The sequence below is a fragment of the Pholis gunnellus genome, assembly GCF_910591455.1.
Source record: "Pholis gunnellus genome assembly, chromosome: 6".
Lineage (NCBI taxonomy): Eukaryota > Metazoa > Chordata > Actinopteri > Perciformes > Pholidae > Pholis > Pholis gunnellus.
This window is the reverse complement of record NC_136532.1, coordinates 27,139,398-27,159,795: the sequence shown is the minus strand read 5'-3', so window position 1 is coordinate 27,159,795 and position 20,398 is coordinate 27,139,398. Positions and strand designations below refer to the sequence as shown.

The 20,398-nt window shown below is 41.6% G+C and overlaps 1 protein-coding gene across 1 annotated transcript in view; it reads left to right on the top strand.

Moving 5' to 3' along the window:
- The window catches only part of prdm6 (PR domain containing 6), a gene marked incomplete at both ends in the record, with an annotated part of 75,192 nt that overhangs the window by 43,000 nt on the left and 11,794 nt on the right, over nt 1-20,398 (top strand). The window contains 2 exons of the mRNA XM_079161087.1: nt 1,455-1,579; nt 11,734-12,127. Of these exons, the coding sequence (XP_079017213.1) occupies nt 1,455-1,579; nt 11,734-12,127 (519 nt within the window). The remainder of the gene's footprint in view (nt 1-1,454; nt 1,580-11,733; nt 12,128-20,398) is intronic.

Below are 20,398 nucleotides of genomic sequence, written 5' to 3'. Positions count from 1 at the left end.
GAACATATGTTTCTGTTGCCTAAACTTAGTTTCCTGTGAAGATGTGAAGTTTATTTTGAAAAGACTTTAGTAGGAAAACGCACAAAAAATGAGGAGAAACTTTTCACAAGATATCATACGAACCGATGTATGAGGATACGTTGCACAAACAATGACCGTATCATTAGCATCATTAGCATCATTAGCATCATTAGCATCATTAGACTGCATGTTATGAATAATGACAAACTAGCTCTTTGCTAATGAATCAGAGCTTATGAGTGAGATCACGCAGCAGTTTGAACAGCTTTTGACTTATTAAAGAGGGAAAACACTTCTGTTCTCTCGTTCTTTTATTTGCTCTCTCGGTATTTTAGCTCCATTTGTTTTCTTACTTCATTAAATTAGCATCACGTCACACAGCTGACATCTCCTCCTCCTCCTCCTCCTCCTCCTCCTCCTCCTCCTCAGGTTAGCAGGTTTGCTAACAGGATGGTGTCAACATATTTTAACAGTCTGAAGTTGAGCTTTTAATTGCATCATGACACATTTTAGTTTCTCATGTGAGGAAAACTCAATGTGCTTTGAATCAACTGGACAGTGAAAAGCAGTCGTGTTTCATCATTTACTTCCACTCTGAAGTGGTTTTCTCAAAGAGTAATTAGTCTTCTGGCAGTAAAAACGTGGGAGTCGTGTGGGAGTCGAACCTGTGACCTCTCAGTCTGACACCATGCCCCTAAAAAAAACACTCACGTGGGAACTACGTTTAAAATAGTTTGTGCAGGATATGAAAACGTGTTGGTGAGCGTGGAGTTAGCTCACGGTGTCAGAATGATGTTTTTGGGTGGACGCGTGTTGTTTTTAGCGGCGGTGTGACCCAGGAACCCGTCAGCTCACCGGCTGCGTATTTAAACAGCATCGCGCTCATTAGCTGGTCTGACCAGACTGAGAGACACCAGATATTTCCCATAAATCATTTGGGCGCTTGGTCAGATGTGAAATCGAGTCGTTATCAGACGGGAAACATTTCCAAAGATCAGAACCTGGACAGAGTCACTGACGCGTCGCACCGAGACTTTAAGGATGACGTCAGACAGACGGCCAACACATAGACACGAGTGAAGCTGTGTTCGTGGTCCTCAGAGGAGAACCTGAAGCTGTGTTCGTGGTCCTCAGAGGAGAACCTGAAGCTGTATTCGTGGTCCTCAGAGGAGAACCTGTTGACAGAAAATGATCAAAATCCAATGTTTAAGATATCTATGTTCTGATCGTCCTGCTATCTTAAGCACGAGTTGAGAACCTGATCATCAGTCCTGTTCTGCTTCTTCACTCCGAACTGACTTCACGATATTTTGGTTTTCTTTTCAGATTCTTTTCAGGATGCTTCACGTTGATGAGTCATCACATCCATAGTTTTAATAACAGTAGTGTGGCTTTCTGTTTGTTAATGAAACGAGTCTGTGTTGTTGCTGCAGGTCCTGTATCTTCTACAGAGCGTGCATGGACATCCCCAGAGGAACGGAGCTGCTGGTCTGGTACAACGACTCCTACACCTCCTTCTTCGGCATCCCGCTGCAGTGCGTCGCTCAGGACGAGAACTGTGAGTGAACGCCGCTCACCTTTTATTTCTTTATTAGCTTCATTAACTCTCCGTCTCCTCCGCTGGACGTTGGTCTGATGACCTTCAGTTTCATAACAGTTCACGCCAGACATCGACCTTTTTTAAACTCTGATAGGTCACAAGTTTGATTCCCAGAACAGATACCAGCTGTAGAGTCCATCTGCCTGACGTGTCCTTGACGAGCAGAATCTCACGTTCAGGTTCCCGTTTATCTGCCTGATAGAATAATCAGCTGAATGTTTCACCATCGCACACATGAAGCTAAACCTCCGGCTGAGCGACCGCTCCGTCCGCAGGAAACAAACTTCAGTTTTCTTTGGATGTCGCTCTGATTACGAACTGCTGTTGTCTGATTCATTTGTCTGAGTCGCTGATCCAGTGAAAACAAAGAGTGTGAAGAAGTCTTTTGTCTTTAATGTCTCTGCTCCTCTTCCTGAAGCAGCAGCAGCAGCGTTTCCCATCACACACTCTTCATCGTCTTCTTCCTCCAACACACTCAAATATCACACGTGTCTGAGTCGTATCTGTTATCTTTTAAAATTATTTATTTTATTATTTGGTGATCTTCATGTTTTTTGCAAAATCAAATGACGCGTTTTTGAATTTAAAAAAAAGTAAATAAAATATATTCATGTGATTTAAATTGGAATTACAAATATTAACTCTTAATTTATGCATTTAAACTCATTTTGTCTCTTTTGTCTCATTAATCAGACTTAAATGTTTATTTACTCGATATTTAGTATTTGAATCATTGTGGCTACAAAGCTGAACAGATAAACTACGTCGGGTCGTCTGTGAGAGTCTTCAAAGTCAAATGTTTCCTTTAAATGTTTTTGACAAACTTGGATGTGACGTTTATGTCCTCATAAAAATAGTATTCCGTCTTTCTGTCTCTTCTGGCCTTCGTCTCTCTCTCTCCCTCTCTCTCTCTCTCTCTCTCTCTCTCTCTCCCTCTCTCTCTCCCTCTCTCCCTCTCTCTGTCACTAATTTAGTTTTTGTTTACGTCTCCTCCAGTTTTCTGCTCACTCAGCTCGTTTGCGTCTCTCTCTGTGGATTTGACAGACCGAGGAGGAAAAAAAAGCAAAAACAAACTTTGACATTTCTTTTCTTTCTTACACAAAACCAAAGATGAAGAAGAGTTTTAATCTGCGGAATCTAAATTGAATTAGGAGCTCGTCTTTCTCGGAGTCGCGTTTAAATGAGATCGTGCTGATTGCAAATTAGAGCCGTTTGGCCACAAACTGGTTTGTTTTACAGACGGAACGAGTCTTTTACATGACATCGCTCACGACGTCGCTGCCACACAATCACACACACACGCACACACATACGTGTTACTATATTTATGAGGACCTGTTCAGCCTCTACATTACTTACAAAAGCCTTTTCCCCTGATTTCAACAAACATACATCATGTTGTGGCTGAAGTGATCGTCACGTAAGCGACATCTTGACATGAAATCTAGTAACAGACAGTTCATGGTCCTCAGAGGATAAATCCTACAGCTGTGGTTTAACTCTGACTTTTCATTATGATGGGATACCTCTGTAAAAGTCACGACTTCAGCATTTAAAGTATGACAAATGGAATCTGTAACTTTGAAGTTATTGTTGTTCTGAAACATGTCCTCACCGCGTATTCTTGTCTCTTTTGTGGTGAAACTCTCAGACAATGTTTGAGTTTCCTTTGACGGCTAAGATGCCAAAAATCTGTGTGACTGAGAATACTTCTGTGTCCCAAACGTTATCGGTGTTTTATATCACACGGCCTGCAGACTGAAGCTGATATGTCAATGTGTTTAGTGAAACGGAAGCTTCTGTACTTTGTTTTTAACGCCCCAGAGTTCTTACAGAGGAGAAAACGGGGATTTCATGTAAAACACAACTCTGATACTGATTTTCTGACATATATTTGTCATTTAAGAAGACATAAATGAAATTGAACATAAAATTGGAACAATGTGTTTTCCTCTTCACTGGGTCAGATCCAGACTCAGACGTGTTCCATCCCATAAAGGCCTCACAAATCATTAGCTCTAGAAGAATGTTAAGGTTCATGAGGATGCACTTCTTCATCCATTACGCAGTGAGTTTTAAAAACGTCTTCTCTCTTCACTCAGCATCTGAAGAAGAGTACCACGCTCAACACGAGCTGAGCATCATTACCTTGGATTTATTGCAGCACGCTTGTATTAGCCTGCATTAGCTTTAGCTCGGTGTCCCTCATAAACTGATTGAAACAGATCAATACACGTGTTAAAGTGACGCGGTGCACCGATCAGTTTGACCTCTTTCTGTCAGTTCTATCAACATTTGAAGGATGTAAGAAGAACCAACTTCAACTAACCTGAACTTAAACTGTCTTAAACTGTCTCTGTCCCTGTGAAGACATTCGGTCCCCACATTACCTGGTATACCAACACACACACACACACACACGGCAGAGGATTGTCTTTTGTTCCACCCTGCAGTAAAAAGTGTGTTCACATCCAAATGAGGTGAAATTAGATTAAAGTGAAAGACAGCCGCTCTGCTCTGAATTAAAGACAGTGTGCCGCTAACTGCATTTGGTTTTTTTTCCATGGCACCGTTATCTGCTGTGCCCACAAAGGACGAGCGTGACGTCAAAACTCTGCACTGGAGACAGCAGGACTGTGACTTTTGTGTCCTCAGCGGAACAGACTTTTCAAGTTTGAACCTTCACTGGTGCCGAGAGCACCAGAGGAGCACATCGGGACTCTGGATTAACCAGTGAAGGAGATGTTTAGCCATTAAGAGCATCTGTTCATTCATCTGACAAATAACAAATCTAAAAACTCTTTAGTTGACAAGTTAAGTCAAGATAAAGAAATAATTATTGTACAAAAAAAGCAGAAAATGTTGTTGATTCAGTGAGAGAAACAAACTAAAAGATTGAGGGTAAAAGAATAAAAACTTTGGTGTAAAATTGATATTTTTCAGTCCATTCAGTGAAATGGATTTAAAATAAATACAAAGTACTTATTCTGTAACAGAAGTAGACAATACATTTAGACACATAAAAAACTCTAAAAATACAAATATTATAAGAATAAGTATTGGATAAATGGCCTTGTAGCTTCGCAGCGTCACTCTGGGGTTCAGAATCTTACCAACGGACCAACAGCCTCAAGGTCACAAGTGTGAAGCCTCGTCCAGCGACTGTGTTGTTGAGATAATCTTCTCCCAGATGCTGATCCTGGACCAACCAGCAGCAGCCCGGCTCACAGAGTAAACGCTACGTTTGGACCGAGACGTCCTCGTCATCGTTTACAGTCCGATTCGCTGCTCGAGAGCTGAGAGAAGACGTCCACGACCGGATTCTTTCATGTTTCAACGCAGATCATTTTAAAACAATTGCTGTTAAAAAGCTAAACGATAGCTTGGATTTATTTTTTTATGGATTGTTTTTCATTTGGGCAATTTAGACTTCAAACGGACTACAAACAGAAACACTTCCGATGTAATAAAACGTCCTTAAACGCACCAATTCAAACGCTGTTCGCTGTCATCAGAGTTCCTGCTGAACTCTGATGACAGCGAACATCAGTGATGACAATACTCTGAAACACCGTCAAGTTCCTGAACTACTGCAGCCTTTAATGAACTCTGACTACTAATTCATAATATTAATAACACTATCTTATGCTAGTGATCTAAATTCTAGTTTAGGCTCATTAATTGTAGAATCAGGTGAAGAATGACTTCCTGTTTAAACTTTATTCATTGATCATCTTTTAAAAACGGAAACCAAAAGTCTTAATCATGAATAATTATACGTAGTGCAGCTATTAATTTAACAAAACATTGGTCGGGAACAGAATGACAATCAGAGAACGTGTTCGTGTTTCACTTCAGACGAATGTGAAGAAACTCAGAAGCTCCTTCACGTCCGGAGAACATGAACACAATCAACAGATGTTATCTGGAAAATCTGCATGAATTACAACTTCACATTTTCAAAAAGTAACAGTTAGAGTTTATTCATTTAAGTAGATTAAAACACACACACACACATACACACACACACACACACACACACACACACACACACATCAAAGACAAACACACACCCTGTGGTTGTTTACTCATGCACGTTCCATCCAATCACAGCCTGCCGGCTTGACGCTCCGCAGCGCGGCTCCCGCCTAACAACAACAACATGTGCACCGACGAAGAGGAGGAATCTCTTCTTCTTTGTCTCTCTCCTCGTTCCACCTTTCCTTGATCCTCCTCCTCTTCCTCCTCCTCCTCCTCCTCCTCCTCCTCTTTTTATTTCATGTTCAAGTAGAGGAGAGGATGGAAGAGGAGGAAGATAGAAGGAGAGATAGTGTGAAGAAGAGGAGAGGAAGAGTACGGTTCAACAAAATAGAAAAGAGAGGGATGAAGAGCTCTGTGCAGGAGGAAGAAGAGAGGAACATATTTTCCATTTGCTCCACCTCTGCAGTAAACTCCTCTTTGTGAGACATATTGTTATTACCGTTGTTATAATTGGCTCTATTGATTTCATGAGACTTTATTATCTCGGGTAACTTCTCCTCATTGATTCCCAACAAAGCGTTTGGCATCATGATGTGAACGGTACTTCATACCAGTAAAGAGAGGAAGACAGAGACGCACTTAGCGGCACAAACTTTCTCCCATTTAGTCAGTTACAGTTTATTGATGTCAATATAATAATATATATATAATATATAAATGTAAAAGAGTGCATCTACTAACGAGAATAAAGCCTGACGTCTCCTAGAGCTCCATTTAAAACACATCAATGAGCCTCACTGTTGTTCCTTCATCACCATGAACTCTTTATTCTGACTCCATCCACAAACAAATACTCACCAGAGCACCAACCGTGTATTCATCCACCGCTGAAAGTAGTCCCCAACAAATGCATGTAGCTTCTCTGTGTTTAATACAAACTACAGTGAGCAGCTGTTTTTAGCCTTTTTAAAACTTAAATCAACTTTATTTGCTTCAGTAAGGGAGTAAGAAAGCACCAGTACTCTTGAGTGTCACGGTATTATGTTTTGTGATGATGTGTTGATTCTCAAAAACACAGATTGATTTTAATTAGAAGTTTATGTTCAAAGATTTGTGACAGACGGTCCCAACACGTCGTTACAGGACCCGACTGTTCTTCTGTTCTAAACTTTTATTTACTCAGATTTAATGTGCATGGCAGTGTATTCTTCATACACTATTATGACAGTATGTATCGCTTTATATTGAATCTTAACCCATTTATCATGATATGTATTGTTTCGCCAGATTTTTGCCAAAACACCAAACACACCCCAGTCTTCAGCAGGAACCAGTGAGCTTAGAGACAAAGTAGTTCAGAGAATAAGCACGTTGTTGGTTTTACTCTGTTTATGAGATATATTGACACTAGAATAATATGGAATAAATCCAGCCCTGAGTAAAACAATATTCAGTAAACCTTTTCATTTTGTCAGCACATTAATAAGGATACTTATCTTTTTCAGCCCTGTATGCAACATACCTGAATCATTATGGTCTGTACCTCCAAATAATGAATTAAGATCATTTGAGTTAAACCCAGATTATAGATCTTAGATCAGATCGTAGTTCATATTTTCCGACGCCACATTCCCAAAATGATTTGTGGATCCATTTAGTTTTTTTTTTGCTGTGGATCTGTTGGACTATATCCTTTTGTGTTGATGAATATAATACACATTCTATAGAACAGGATGGGAGGAGCCGTCATAATGAAGAGGAGAAGGAGGTTAAAATGAGGCCGTAACTGATGGATGAACAGGAAGATTAATCCAGAGACAGAAACTCTCACCTCCTTTAGGCTTGAAAAGTTGCTTTTATAACTCTTCCCTCTGCTCTGTGGTTTGTATTCACGTCACACCCCTCTGGAAGAGGACACACCCCTTTCATAAAGAAAGAAAACACAGACTCTGCAATGTTGCTAACATCATCTGCATAATTCTCCCATTTCGATGATGCATTTCATGTGCAGCCCAAACCGTATTGACTTTCATTTTTGTATATGCGATGTTTGTTGCAGAATGAATTAAGTGTTGGGCGAGCAGCGCGTAACGCGGCCGTCGATAACGCCGCCGGGCAACTTACAAATGGTGTAATTATCTCCTCATAAGGTTATTAGAGGATCAATGGAGCCCGGTGGCTCGATGACAGAGGTGAGCCGATGAAGGATGGGAGATGGTTATGACGACCCGACTGCAGAGCAACGTTAGAGAGAGCAAAGACCACATGGTCCTCCTGGATTACTGAATTAGAGAATGAGTCCAGAGTATTGATGAGGTCCAGAGTTATCGGTTCTGCTATCGGTACTTTAAGAGGTTCTGTAGTGAGACGTGAAACCCTCACAAGTAAGAGAGGAAACAGCAGCAGTTCATCACAACATGTGACCAACAAGCAGAACATCAGTCTGTTTGTGGAGCAGCCGTCACGTAACGTTAGTGATGTCATACGTTAGTGATGTCGTACGTTAGTGATGTCATACGTTAGTGATGTCGTACGTTAGTGATGTCGTACGTTAGTGATGTCGTACGTTAGTGATGTCGTACGTTAGCGATGTCGTACGTTAGCGATGTTGTACGTTAGTGATGTCGTACGTTAGTGATGTCGTACGTTAGCGATGTCGTACGTTAGCGTTGTCATATGTTAGCGGAGTCATACGTTAGCGGAGTCATACGTTAGCGGTGTCATATGTTAGCGGTGTCGTACGTTAGCGTTGTCGTACGTTAGCGGTGTCATACGTTAGCGGAGTCATACGTTAGCGGTGTCATATGTTAGCGGTGTCGTACGTTAGCGATGTCGTACGTTAGCGGTGTCGTACTGAGTTTGATCAGAAGAACAGGATCATCAATGAAATATAATCACTGAGATCATTGATTAGCTGAGAATATATTTTACAGATTTTACAACTCAAGAAAGACTATTTCTTTACATACAAGAATAATAAATAAATGTTGACCCCCACAAGTCTTCCTCATGAATAAATGACTATTGAAAAGTTCATAATCTCCTGACACAAAGCTTGATAGTGTCAGTCAGACGTCTGAGAGGACGACTCTTTATGTCTTTTATCTCGTAGAAAGTGTCTTGACTAACAGATATTTAGTAGATGGTGAACTAAACTCTGTTCAATGGTTCAACTTAAAGAAACAAAGATCCTCTGAGAAACAGATGAAGAAAAAGAGAAGAAGTCAGCAGTCATTAGTGAAAGAAACTGGAAGTTTAGATTCAAACAGGAACAGATTCCTGTTTCAGTGTAAAGAGTTCCACAAATAGAAGCAGCGTAGAACAAGCTGGAGTTAACTTTATTAAAGCTCTTCTTCAGACTCCACAATAGAAACATAAGGTTAGTCTAGAGTTACTGTTGGAACATCAGCTGAACTAGTCTCAGGTTAAACCTCTTCAATCTAACCACTGAGTAGACTGCAGAGGCCCAAAGAGAAGCAGACAAACCCAGTATTCAGAGTTCAGCAATGATCGAGGGTCACTGACGCTTTTCTGGACTCAAAAACAAATTCAACATCCAAGTTCAACAATATTCTCTCCGTCATGTAACACTGTGGGAACATCCACCAAATAGAAATTTGGATGTCTTTCTTCTTTTGAGGCCAAAACTATTTAAAAAGTAAACAAAACATTTGCGGTCTGTATTAATCTGTTTTATCTCATAAAATAGTTAATATTCCGTCCTAATGTCGGTTGATTTTGGGAATAAACTCACTTTGTGAAAGATCATGGCCAACATTCACTGCTGGTTAAAGATGAGACTTATGTGTCTGCTGTGCAAAGAGGAAGTCAGACGTTTCTACTTTCTGCCAAAATATGAACTCCCCCCCAAGGGAACAAATACAGTTCGTCATTATTGTAATTCATTTTCCAGAGAAACCAGTTATGCAGGATCAAACAAGTGAAACCATCCACAGTTAAAGTAAGACAAGCCCTCTTAATGTCATTGTGAACATAATGAAGGGTTATGGAGTCCAGGTCTGTCAGTTGGTCGTACCACAGAAAAAGAACACAGCTGAACTCTGGGTCAAGTGAGGACAGCTAGCATCAGCTGGTTTACCCCGAAATCTAATTTACACACTTTAATATAATATCTTTTTCCTATTAATGTCATTTTACTTGACCAGCAACACTTTTGTATCCCAAATCTATCAATCTATTGTCTGCCTCTTACATTTATCTTGCTTCCAAGTTCAGTTTGTTTTTGTTAGAAAGCACTTATCAAAACAGACACAAAGTTCCTTATACAACACATAAAGTTATGAGCACATGAAACACAAAAACTTAAGAATATGTTAGACAAAGGACTAGAGAACAATGGCAAAAACAACACCTGAAATACAAGTCAAAATGAGTTTAGTTCGGGGCATGTTCACCCCATCCGTGCTTACTCCGGTTGAACCAAACCCTGGTGCGTTCACCCTGTTCACCCGGACTCCAACTCTGGTGCGGATCACCCGCTCCCTGGTCCGCCGCGAAGACGTTGTCAAGTGACTCTGGAGCGGTTCATCTCGGTGTGAACACCATTAAAACCAATCACAGGAAGCGTACCATTCATCATTGGTTAAAAGAAAGTTCGCTTTTCCTGTTCTGGTGACCGGTGAACTAGTGCACTATTTGTTTTTAAGCTACCAATGAATTTGATGAATGTAATGTTTATCAGAGCGGACATGAGATTCCCACCACATGGTTTTTGTTTACAACTTCTGGACCGTTTGAGTTTTTGTCTTTGAGAACAGAAACCGGATCATTTGGGAAAACTGAAATAATTTACCATCCTCGCATTTGGTTCGAATAAGGAAGTGGACTTTTAGGCATGGAAACATAAAGTAAGAACGCACTTCAATGTTCTTAATACTGGTACAATCAGGAGCGGTAGCATTGGCAATACTAGTCGTGGTAATATTAGTTAGAATGCCAGTTGTTCTAGCAACAGCAGTGACCGTCGTGAGTTATATTTATAGATAAAATATTTGTGCTAGACGTAGGATTATAAGTATTAATGGTAGTAGTGGGACTAGTAGTAATACCAGTGTTATTATTAATAGTGTTAAGAAGTGCTGCAGAGGCAGTAATGATATTAGGAGTAGCAGCACCATGAACAGTAGAAGTGGCATTAGTAGTAGTAGTACTAGAAGTTGTAATTATAAACGTAGTAACTGAAAACTCACTCATGTGATAACCCCTCCAGAAAGCGTCAGGAGGCCCCGTTTGGGACCCTCAGCCATAGTTTGAGAAACATGTCTGTGGTCAGAGGGAGGAACAGTGTGTCACTGTAACTGTACTAATGAACAGGCTCCAAACAGCCTAACGAGACCCCATAATTCCATTCACTGGAACCAGGAGCTGCAGTTTGCCCGGGGCCGGCCAGGCGGATCTGGCCTCAGTTAGGACGACGTGGCTGCCTCTCTGTTTCCATCACAACAGCAAAAACATATGAATTGCTTTTATTCATGAAGCGCAGCTCACAGATGAGACATTTGGTCCCGGTGACAGATAGAAGTTGTGGATGTAGTTAAGCTTAGCTGGCCTTTCTCCACGACCCCCGTCCTCCAGCTCCTCCTGGGCATCCTGAGACTCTCCCAAGCTCGGGTCACATATGTGATCCCTCCAGTATGTTGTGGATCTGCCTCAATGCAATGGACCCCCCCCCCCCCCCAGCTGGATGTGTCCAGAGTACCTCGACCTCGGGGTCCTGAGTAAATGCTGAACCACCGCAACGGACTCCTGTCAGCATGAAGGATCCTGAGTTCCTTCTCGATATCTAAACTCCTCATTCTGTCTTTAAAGTAGAGACCCTACGACGGAAACTCTTTCTATGTTTTTGCATCTAAAGTCTTGAACAAGAGCTCATAACCAGACGTGAGCCTTTTGGTGGAGCCAAAGACGGACGTGTGTCCGAAATAACGGCGTCCTGTTTTTGTTCCTAACCACTCCCATGAAGGGAAACATCACAGTTTAGTGTTTAGTGTTAAACAGTTTCAGAAAACACTGTGGTTTTGTTTTTCCTTACTTTAGGGGACTTTTATTGTGAAAGTCTTTCTCACCTGCGTAACCAAATCATTTCTGTCTTCTTCTTTTTTGGTCTCCAGTAAATGTCCCAACCACAGTAGTGGAAGCGATGACCCGGCAGGAGTCCCTTCAATCCTTCAGCAAGAACGGCAAACCCTCCTCCTCCACCTCCTCCTCCTCGTCTTCCTCCTCTTCCACCCCCTCCACCGCCCTCATGCGCTCCATGGTCTTCCCCCACTCCCCCTGCCCCAGGAATTTCTCCCTCTTGGACAAGGTCGGGATCGGGGTTCAGTCGGACCTCAGTTACGGCCAGCTGGGGCTGAAGAACCAGCGAGTCCTGGCGAGCCCGACCTCCACCAGCCAGCTCAGCAGTGACTTCAGCGACTGGCACCTGTGGAAGTGTGGCCAGTGCTTCAAGACCTTCACCCAGAGGATCCTGCTGCAGATGCACGTCTGTCCGCAGAATCCAGACAGGTGAGACGGCGTCTATTAAGAGTCCATCTATTCAATTCAATTTATTTAGTTTAGCCCAGAATCACAAATTTGCCTCAGAGGGCTTCACAAACACCTTCATTAACAAAAGAGTTATAGGTTATTAATGTTAATAAACCCACCACGTGTAATAACACAATCTGTTACAGAGTTCTTTAATTCCGTACTGATACTCGAATGTTTGAAATTTTCCATCACGCTGCTCACATTTCAGTTTGGAGAAGACCGTGTCAGGGATCGACTGGTAGATCGATTAGATGAACTGTGTAAGAAGACACAAGAAGTACAGAAGTGAAAGTTACTTCAGTCTTTTAACAGCTGGAGTGACTGTGTTTCAGTTAGGCCCCTTTTTTTTTGGAGTTTGCATGTTCTTCCCATGTTAGGTGTTTTCTCCGGGTTCTCCGGTTTCCTCCCACAGCACAAAGACATGCAGCTCATGATAATTGTTGAATTTAAATGTCAGCTGGGATCGGCTGCAGCCCCCCCGCGACCCCGGACAGGATAAACGGTCGTATATAATTGGTGAATAGTGCAGCCTGTGATTTTGTACTTTGTGTCTTTCTTGTCTTCCGACCATTTAAATCACTTTAATGCTACTTTTCATCATTCACTCATTCACAGACATTCACACACTGAGAGCATTCACACCCATTCATACAGCGATGGAACGTCCATCATTTGGGGTTCAGTGTTCGATATGCGGACCGGAGGAGCCGGGGGTTGAACCAGCGATTTTGAGATTAGAAGACGACCCGCTCCACCTCTGAGTATATTTACTATGAATACAAATCATATCTCTGGCTAGTTACAAGATTGTTTTCTATAACTTCTGATGGCTTAAAGGAAAACTAAGTTAAATTGTACCATCCATTTGTTTTTGGTAATGAAACAAAAATGACCCTTAAACAACATCAGTGGTCGCATGATAGGAACTCTTGTATTTGCTATAACGTGGTGAACATGACGCAGCATTCAAGTTCTAAACCCTGGAGTTGCAGTTTTCCAGAAGCAGCTGACACACCAGACATTTAGTTTGATAATGTATCACTTTGGATGTCTCATCATCGCACCATTTGTGTGTGACAGAAGGTGGGAGTTTGTGGATAAGAGTGAAGAGAGTGTAAAAGTGTCCGAGTGTGTATAACATCTGCCAACTTAATTATAAACAGCGCGGAGGGAGGAAGAGGAGCCGTGATGTGTGTGTGTGTGTGTGTGTGTGTTTGTATTTGTGTATTGGGGGGGACGGAGGATGTATTGGAAATTTTTTGCTTAGCTTTATTTTTTAGCGGGTGAGAGTGTCGGAGCGGCATATAAATCAACGCTGTGCGTCAGTGAGAAATACCTCGCCTTACGGTGACGGGGCCAGGAAAACAGATGCCACTTATTCAATAAACTAATACTCATAGGGAAGAAAAATGTGGGCTGGATGTGGAGGGGGGGGTGAGGGAGGGTCGATGTGGAGCTGCCTGTCAATAGGAAGGTTTTATGGGACAGAGGAGCAGATAGAATTCAGCTGAACAAGCCAAACTGGCCCGAGTCCTGATGCTCCAAGGCCCCTCTGTACCGCACGCTCATGTGGACTGACGTTGGACCAGCGTCGGTCTACCCAGAGTCCTGCCCCCTAAGTCAACCTCACCTCCTGTAGCCAGGGGCTTTTCTGGGGCTTCAACCTCAGTGTTAATGATTCCAACACTTCCATACATCCTACAGGTGGTTGTAGTGGTCTTTGAGGGGTTCTTGGAGTCCTGTAGGGGGTTCTAGCAGTCATTGATTACCTTCTAGACGTTCTTTAGGTGGTTGTAGTGGTCCTTGAGGGGTTCTTGGAGTCCTGTAGGGGGTTCTAGCAGTCATTGATTACCTTCTAGACGTTCTTTAGGTGGTTGTAGTGGTCTTTGAGGGGTTCTTGGAGTCCTGTAGGGGGTTCTAGCAGTCATTGATTAACTTCTAGACGTTCTTTAGGTGGTTGTAGTGGTCTTTGAGGATTACTACCTCCACTCAGGGTTCCACGGGCCCTTTCAGGCTTTTATTCTGGTCATTGAAGAGGTTCTAGGGGCCTTGTAGTTGTTTTTCGTGGTCCATGTGTTTCTAGATTTCCTTTCGGAGGTTTTAGGGCTCTTTTATGTGGTTGACCATCGAAGCCGTTACCACATTAACACCCTTCATGTTGTTTACCTTCATTAGTCACCCCTGTATCATCCAGGAGGAGACAGGGTTCAGTCTTTTAGACATTAAACCAATATGTCCTGTCTGTGTTTAAAGGAACCTGGCTTGATTTCTCTCCCGTCATGCATATTTATTAATGTTTACTTGATGGGAACATTTGAAGCTGAAGACTGATGGCTCTTTACATCAGCTTAAATAACCCAGCACACATAATCTCAGCTCCATCTCTTTCAGGTTTGTTTGTTTTCCTGCTGACTGTTTCTGTTTCTGAACTTTTTTTCGTCTTCTGTGTCATTTCAACCGAATCGATCATCAGACGAGCAGTTTGTTTATGTCAGTGAGGCCTTGGAAGTGCTTTCGATTCAGTTTCAACCTGGTGTCAGAATGTAGAATACTGTTCAGGTTTATGATGACGATGAGTGATGAATCAGGAGAAAACATAAATGGACTGCGTTTCCACTTACAGGTTTGACATATTACAAAAAGCAAGGCCGTGTAAACCTCTAAATGTAGGAAATTAATAACTGCTTTAGTGATTGATGTGTTTACTGCGCTGGTGTTTAAAAGAGTCATTAGTGCTTCTACTGAGCGCTTTGATCTCCAGTGGTCACAACCCAGACGCCACTCTGGTGGTTCATGTTGAAACATGCTTGTTTATATGGATATAATCACACTTGTGTTTCAAAGGACAGAAAGTTTACAGCTGATTGAAAGTGTGTTTCATCACCCGGTTGACTTTATAGAGGAATTAGATGTTCATTTTGTCATTTGTTTTTTCACCGTTTAGCAATACCTCGTCAAGGAATTCTTCGGTTTTTCCATACGATTAAACATGCTCTATTCCTGAAGACCTCAATAATCTCACCTGAGTAATGGAGCATGTCCAATGTTTACCTTCATCGCTGGGAAACCAGATTATTGACAAAGCACCACGTTTTCCCCAAATATGAAGCTGAAAAAGCTTTTAGAAGTCCGTGCATCATTTTCCTGGTGATGTTTTTACTTAATGGAGGTTTAAATCGTCTTCACGAGCTTCATGTTCCGTGCAGCGTGTGCTCTTATCCACAGGTAACGATTTAACAACATGCAGAACAATAAGCAGCATTTATGCATCGAGAATGAGAATCTGCAGATTCATTTACTGCCTCAAGACCATGATTGTAGCGTACAAAAAAAGTACAACAAATAATGACAAAACAATGGAATGAAGCAGGAATAAGTGCAGAAGTAGAATTTCTGCAGAGGGCAAAGAGGTTGCATTTAGTCTCTTAATTAATCATAGTTTGTGTTTTGTGCGTAACATGAATTAAACTCATCAGATTGTCATCTTCCGTTCCCTTTAAAAGCCAGACGTGGCTGCACCTGGTGCAGTGAAAATGTTGGTTTTTGAAAGGCTGAACGCCAACACATTTAGATTGAGGCAGTATATTTTGGGAGATAAAAACATGTTGAAGCACAGATATTTTCTCCACTACATCTACATTTGCCTCCCTAATCGCAAAGAAACAAAAGCTGCAAAGCTGCAAAGCTGCAAAGCTGCAAAGCGTTGAAGGAGCAGCGTTCCTCCAGCTCACCGGCCGTTTTAGGACATTTAGTGTTGAGGTCGGTATTTTTCTCTTCGACCTCGAGGGACTCCAGACGGCTTCTAACCTGCTAATGAACATTCATTATCTCCAATTACTATTAAACTTTAATCAGCCACTTAACATTAAATCATCACTAATTATCTATTTGCGGTTACATTTTGTTAAAGCAGATAAAAAGCAGGTGTGAAGTCAACGTTTTACCTTCATCATCGTGTCTCTGCAGACGCTGTGAGTCAATGAGTTTGTGCTGGAGGTCAACTCTGATGATCTACTTCTGTGTTAGTGTTTTATATGTAATGCTTGATTCACACGCGTGTGTTTGCTATTAGAAAATGATGGCACATACATTAAAAAGAGTTTTTTAGTGATAAAATGATTCATTTTGGGATGTTTACAGACTGGATCAACTCTAGATTTCAGACATTTGGAGTGATAAATATGTGTTGTTGAGACAGTGTTAAGTGATCAGCAAAGCCTTCTATGTTTACACATCGAGGTAAATAAAATACTGCACTCTTCTGTCACTACACGCTTAAAAATGAGTTGCACCGCCTTCTTTTTAATCTTCAACACAGCAGATTGTAAGAATATATGGTTCAGTGGTGCTCACAATTGTTTGGTAGTAATCAAAGTAATATCTTAAAATATACATGATTTATTGATGTTAAAAAGCAACATGTTTTAACCAGGCGGCAACCTCCATTAAAGCCTCCGTAAAGCTGCATTCTCTCTAGTGTCCACCAGGGGGCGACTCCTCTGGTTGTATAGAAGTCTATGAGAAAATGACTCTACTTCTCTCTTGATTTATTACCTCAGTAAACATTGTAAACATGAGTTTATGGTCTCAATCTCTAGTTTCAAGTCTTCTTCAATACAGCATGATGTTCATTTAGTAAATGATGGTCCATTTAGAGTCACACAGACCATAAAGCAGGGGATGCTTTAGGGGCGGGGCTACACAGTGATTGACAGGTCTCTACCATGGTGTCCGGCGTTCGGTCTGGGAGTTGTCTGTGTTTTTCTCTTACAACTTTAACCTTTTCACATTGTGTTGATACGTCATGGAAGTTAATTTTAACATTTTGGGCGGCAAAAAAAAATGTCAATTCTGATTGCAAAAAAAAAAACAAGATGACGACGGCCAAAAATGCAGAACTGGACACTTGAAAACGTCACAACGACTCCGTCCTCTTCCTGTATATTTATGTATATTTATATATATATTTATATACAGTCTGTATCTTTAACGTCAGTCGGAGGCTCACTTGCTGCTCTGTGAGCTGAGAAAATTCACAATAACAACATGTAAATGTTTGCATGTCGGGCTAAAACAAGACTGTTGACATTCAGGAGATTTATCACACAGCAGTGAGGACATATTTGCATTTAACACTAACACAGATGTGTGTGTGTGTGTTGTCCCTGCTGGACACACAGATGTGTTGAAAAATCACTTTACTCTTTGTTTTTTTTGCAGCGTGTCGCTGCAGGAGTAACTGATAATGATCCATCACTGTGATGGACGGGCTCCTAGAAATTCCTTGAAAGTCTATTTTTATCCGTCATTTTGTCCGCTATCATAAAATAACACCGTTATGTGTTGCATCTGCATACGAGTGGATCCTCACACGTTTAAATCGAGGTCTGTGTGGTGGTGTTAAAGTTTAAATTTGACATTTGAATTGAATCTATATATTCAGTTTTACATTCGTGGTACTTCTGGCTCCCAGACATCAGTTATATATATATATATATATATATATTAGTGTATATCTATCATCTCTTGTATTTAGTTTTATTTGACTGCGTCCTGGTCGTTGGAAGCCTGAGTCAGTGAACGCACCACAAACACTGATAAAATATGATAGAAAGTATAAAATAGTGTCTTCAGTTCTTTTGGAAAGAATCGATGGATTAAAAGCTTTTACACTAAACTACACTACCCATAATCCACAGCCCCCTCCTCCCCCCACACATGTCTGCGCTGACATGATATTATGGGCTGTTGGCTCGGTGTCTGGGCTCATTTGATGAGAACAACTGGCTGATGAGAGGACGTTATGTGAGCTTTCTGCTTTAATAGCTCGTCAATACAGTCGGAGAGAAACGCAGATGAAGGAGCAGTTTGGTGTGTTTGTGTGCGGCTCCGCCCGTTTATTTGTGCTCGCATGTCTGCTCATATACATACAGTGTATATATATATGTGCGTGTGTGTGTGTGTGTGTGTGTGTTTAGAGAGCCATTGATTGTGTATTGACGAGGCGGGAGCAGTGATTTATAGCTGCTGGTCTCTGGAGGAATAATGTCTTCATACAGAGGCGGACAGACGAGTCGTCCTCACAGCGCAGATATAACTCCTTATGGATTAGACCGACTCCACGCGGGTCAATCAACACGCTTCACTGTGCATCGCTGCACACACACACACACACACACACACACACACACACACACACACACACAGTTTCAATGAGTCACAGAGGTCCGGGTCTAAAATCTACTTTAAAGCTCATGAAACTAAAAGAACATGTTTCTGTTTTTACTTGGTTTGGTTCCAACATTGCTTCTTCTGTTTTTTTGTTTTCAGTAGTTTTATATCTTTAGCTTTGTAATGAGAGATTAAAATGTTCCTGGAAACACAACTTTACCAGCTCTTAGATACTTGTTAGCAGGATAAATCACATTTCTATCTTTCTTTTGATGGTGTTATTATTGCATTTATTGGTTTTGTTGGTTTAAAAACAGATGAACACGCTTATCTCTGGAAATGTGACAGAAATGTGTCAGAATGACACAAAGTTCATCTAACGAGCTTATTTGTGTTGGAAACAGCTCAAATATCTTCTTTGTTTAATAGAATATGAATGATGAGTTATTTTGATTCAATGTAAGAAGGGTTAGGATTAAACAGTCATGTTGACACGCAGCTCTCTCTCCCCATACTTCCTGTGTTTCTAGAGGCTTTTATTTTGAAGTCTTCCTCCCTTTGTTTTGTCGTGATCTGATTGAGTTGTTGGACTCAGACGTTGGTTTAGTTTTTGCAGTTTTCTGTTTTAAAATGTAGCACATTGAGAGTTCTTCCTGCAGTCGGTGGGCAGCGGTTTTCTATAAAACCCGCTCCGGCGCTCCTGACCACCTCGCTGACCTCTGACCTCTTCTGATGAAGCCATAACATTCGTTCCCATGCTGCTGTCGTGAGGCGATGGAGCCGCCCGGCGTGCGGTTTCTGCGTCTCCGTCATCAGCTCGTTGTGTTCAGAGGTGCAGACGCAGCGACACGTTGACGCGACTCTGTTGTTGTTCCCACACGCTGTGTTGAGAGGCGACGCGAGGTTTATTGTTTCACAGACGTGTTGAAAATGATGAAGTTTATAGATCTCTCACACACACACACACACACACACACAGACACACACTTTTGGAGGCGGGGCTAAGTGGGAACAACATGGCAGCCGGTTCTGCTCTCATCAACCCGTCCAGTGTCATTCGTTCGCCTGTGAAGCGAAGCGAAGCGTCTCTTCAGTGTTTCTGTTGACTCAACATATTTGTCCGTCTGCTGTCGGACTGAGAGACGAAACAGTTCAACCGTAAGAAGTATCAGTAAAAAGAAAGACTTTGTTTATGATCAGTTAACTCTGGAGGACGTCGAGCGTTTGCTGCTGCAGCTTCTGCCGTGTGCGGATCTGCTGCTCTGGTTCTATACGTTGTGTATTTAAGTCTGTTGGTGAGTTCGTTATAAAGACCGTTTACATCTTTCTTCTCACATCTTATGAACACATTGTTAGTCGTGATGAACTTGTAGCTCCTCCCCCTTTCTGGTGTTTCTGGTGAGAAATCTGTTCACTGAACTAGAGAACAGCGTCTGTTGCTTCTATGAGGTGAGAGACAGAAGTATTCAGATCTTTACTGAAGTAGAAGCAGTAGTACTACGGTGTATAAATACTCTGAGAAGTAATAGTGCTGCATTTAAAACGCACAGAAGACATGAATATGTTAATGTCGTTGAGTTCTATAATAAAATAACGTGTTTGTTCTTGTTATCAACATGAATTTCTATCATTACACTAAATAAGATCTCCACAAAAACTTTTTAGCATGAGAAGTACTCATTATGCAGACAAATACACATTCTATAATTGGATTCTAGTTATTGATGCATTACTGTAGTGTTGCAGCTGGTGAAATATAACGCAGGGAAGGTTATGAACTTCACCAAAGGATCGATGTCTTCTCCCCTCTGAGGGGTTAAATACGTATACCTGCAGTACTTCATGTACTGCAGGTATACGTATGTATACCTGCAGTACATGAAGAAACAAACCGAACCCTGTGTGTGTGTGTGTGTGTGTGTGTGTGTGTGTGTGTGTGTGTGTGTGTGTGGCAACATATGCAGGAGCGGGATTATGTCAATTAGAGTGTGCACAAGATCATATTTACATGTGCTTTTGTGCAAATATTTGAGTTGCATATGTGTGTGTGTGTGTGTGTGTGTGTGTGTGATGGAG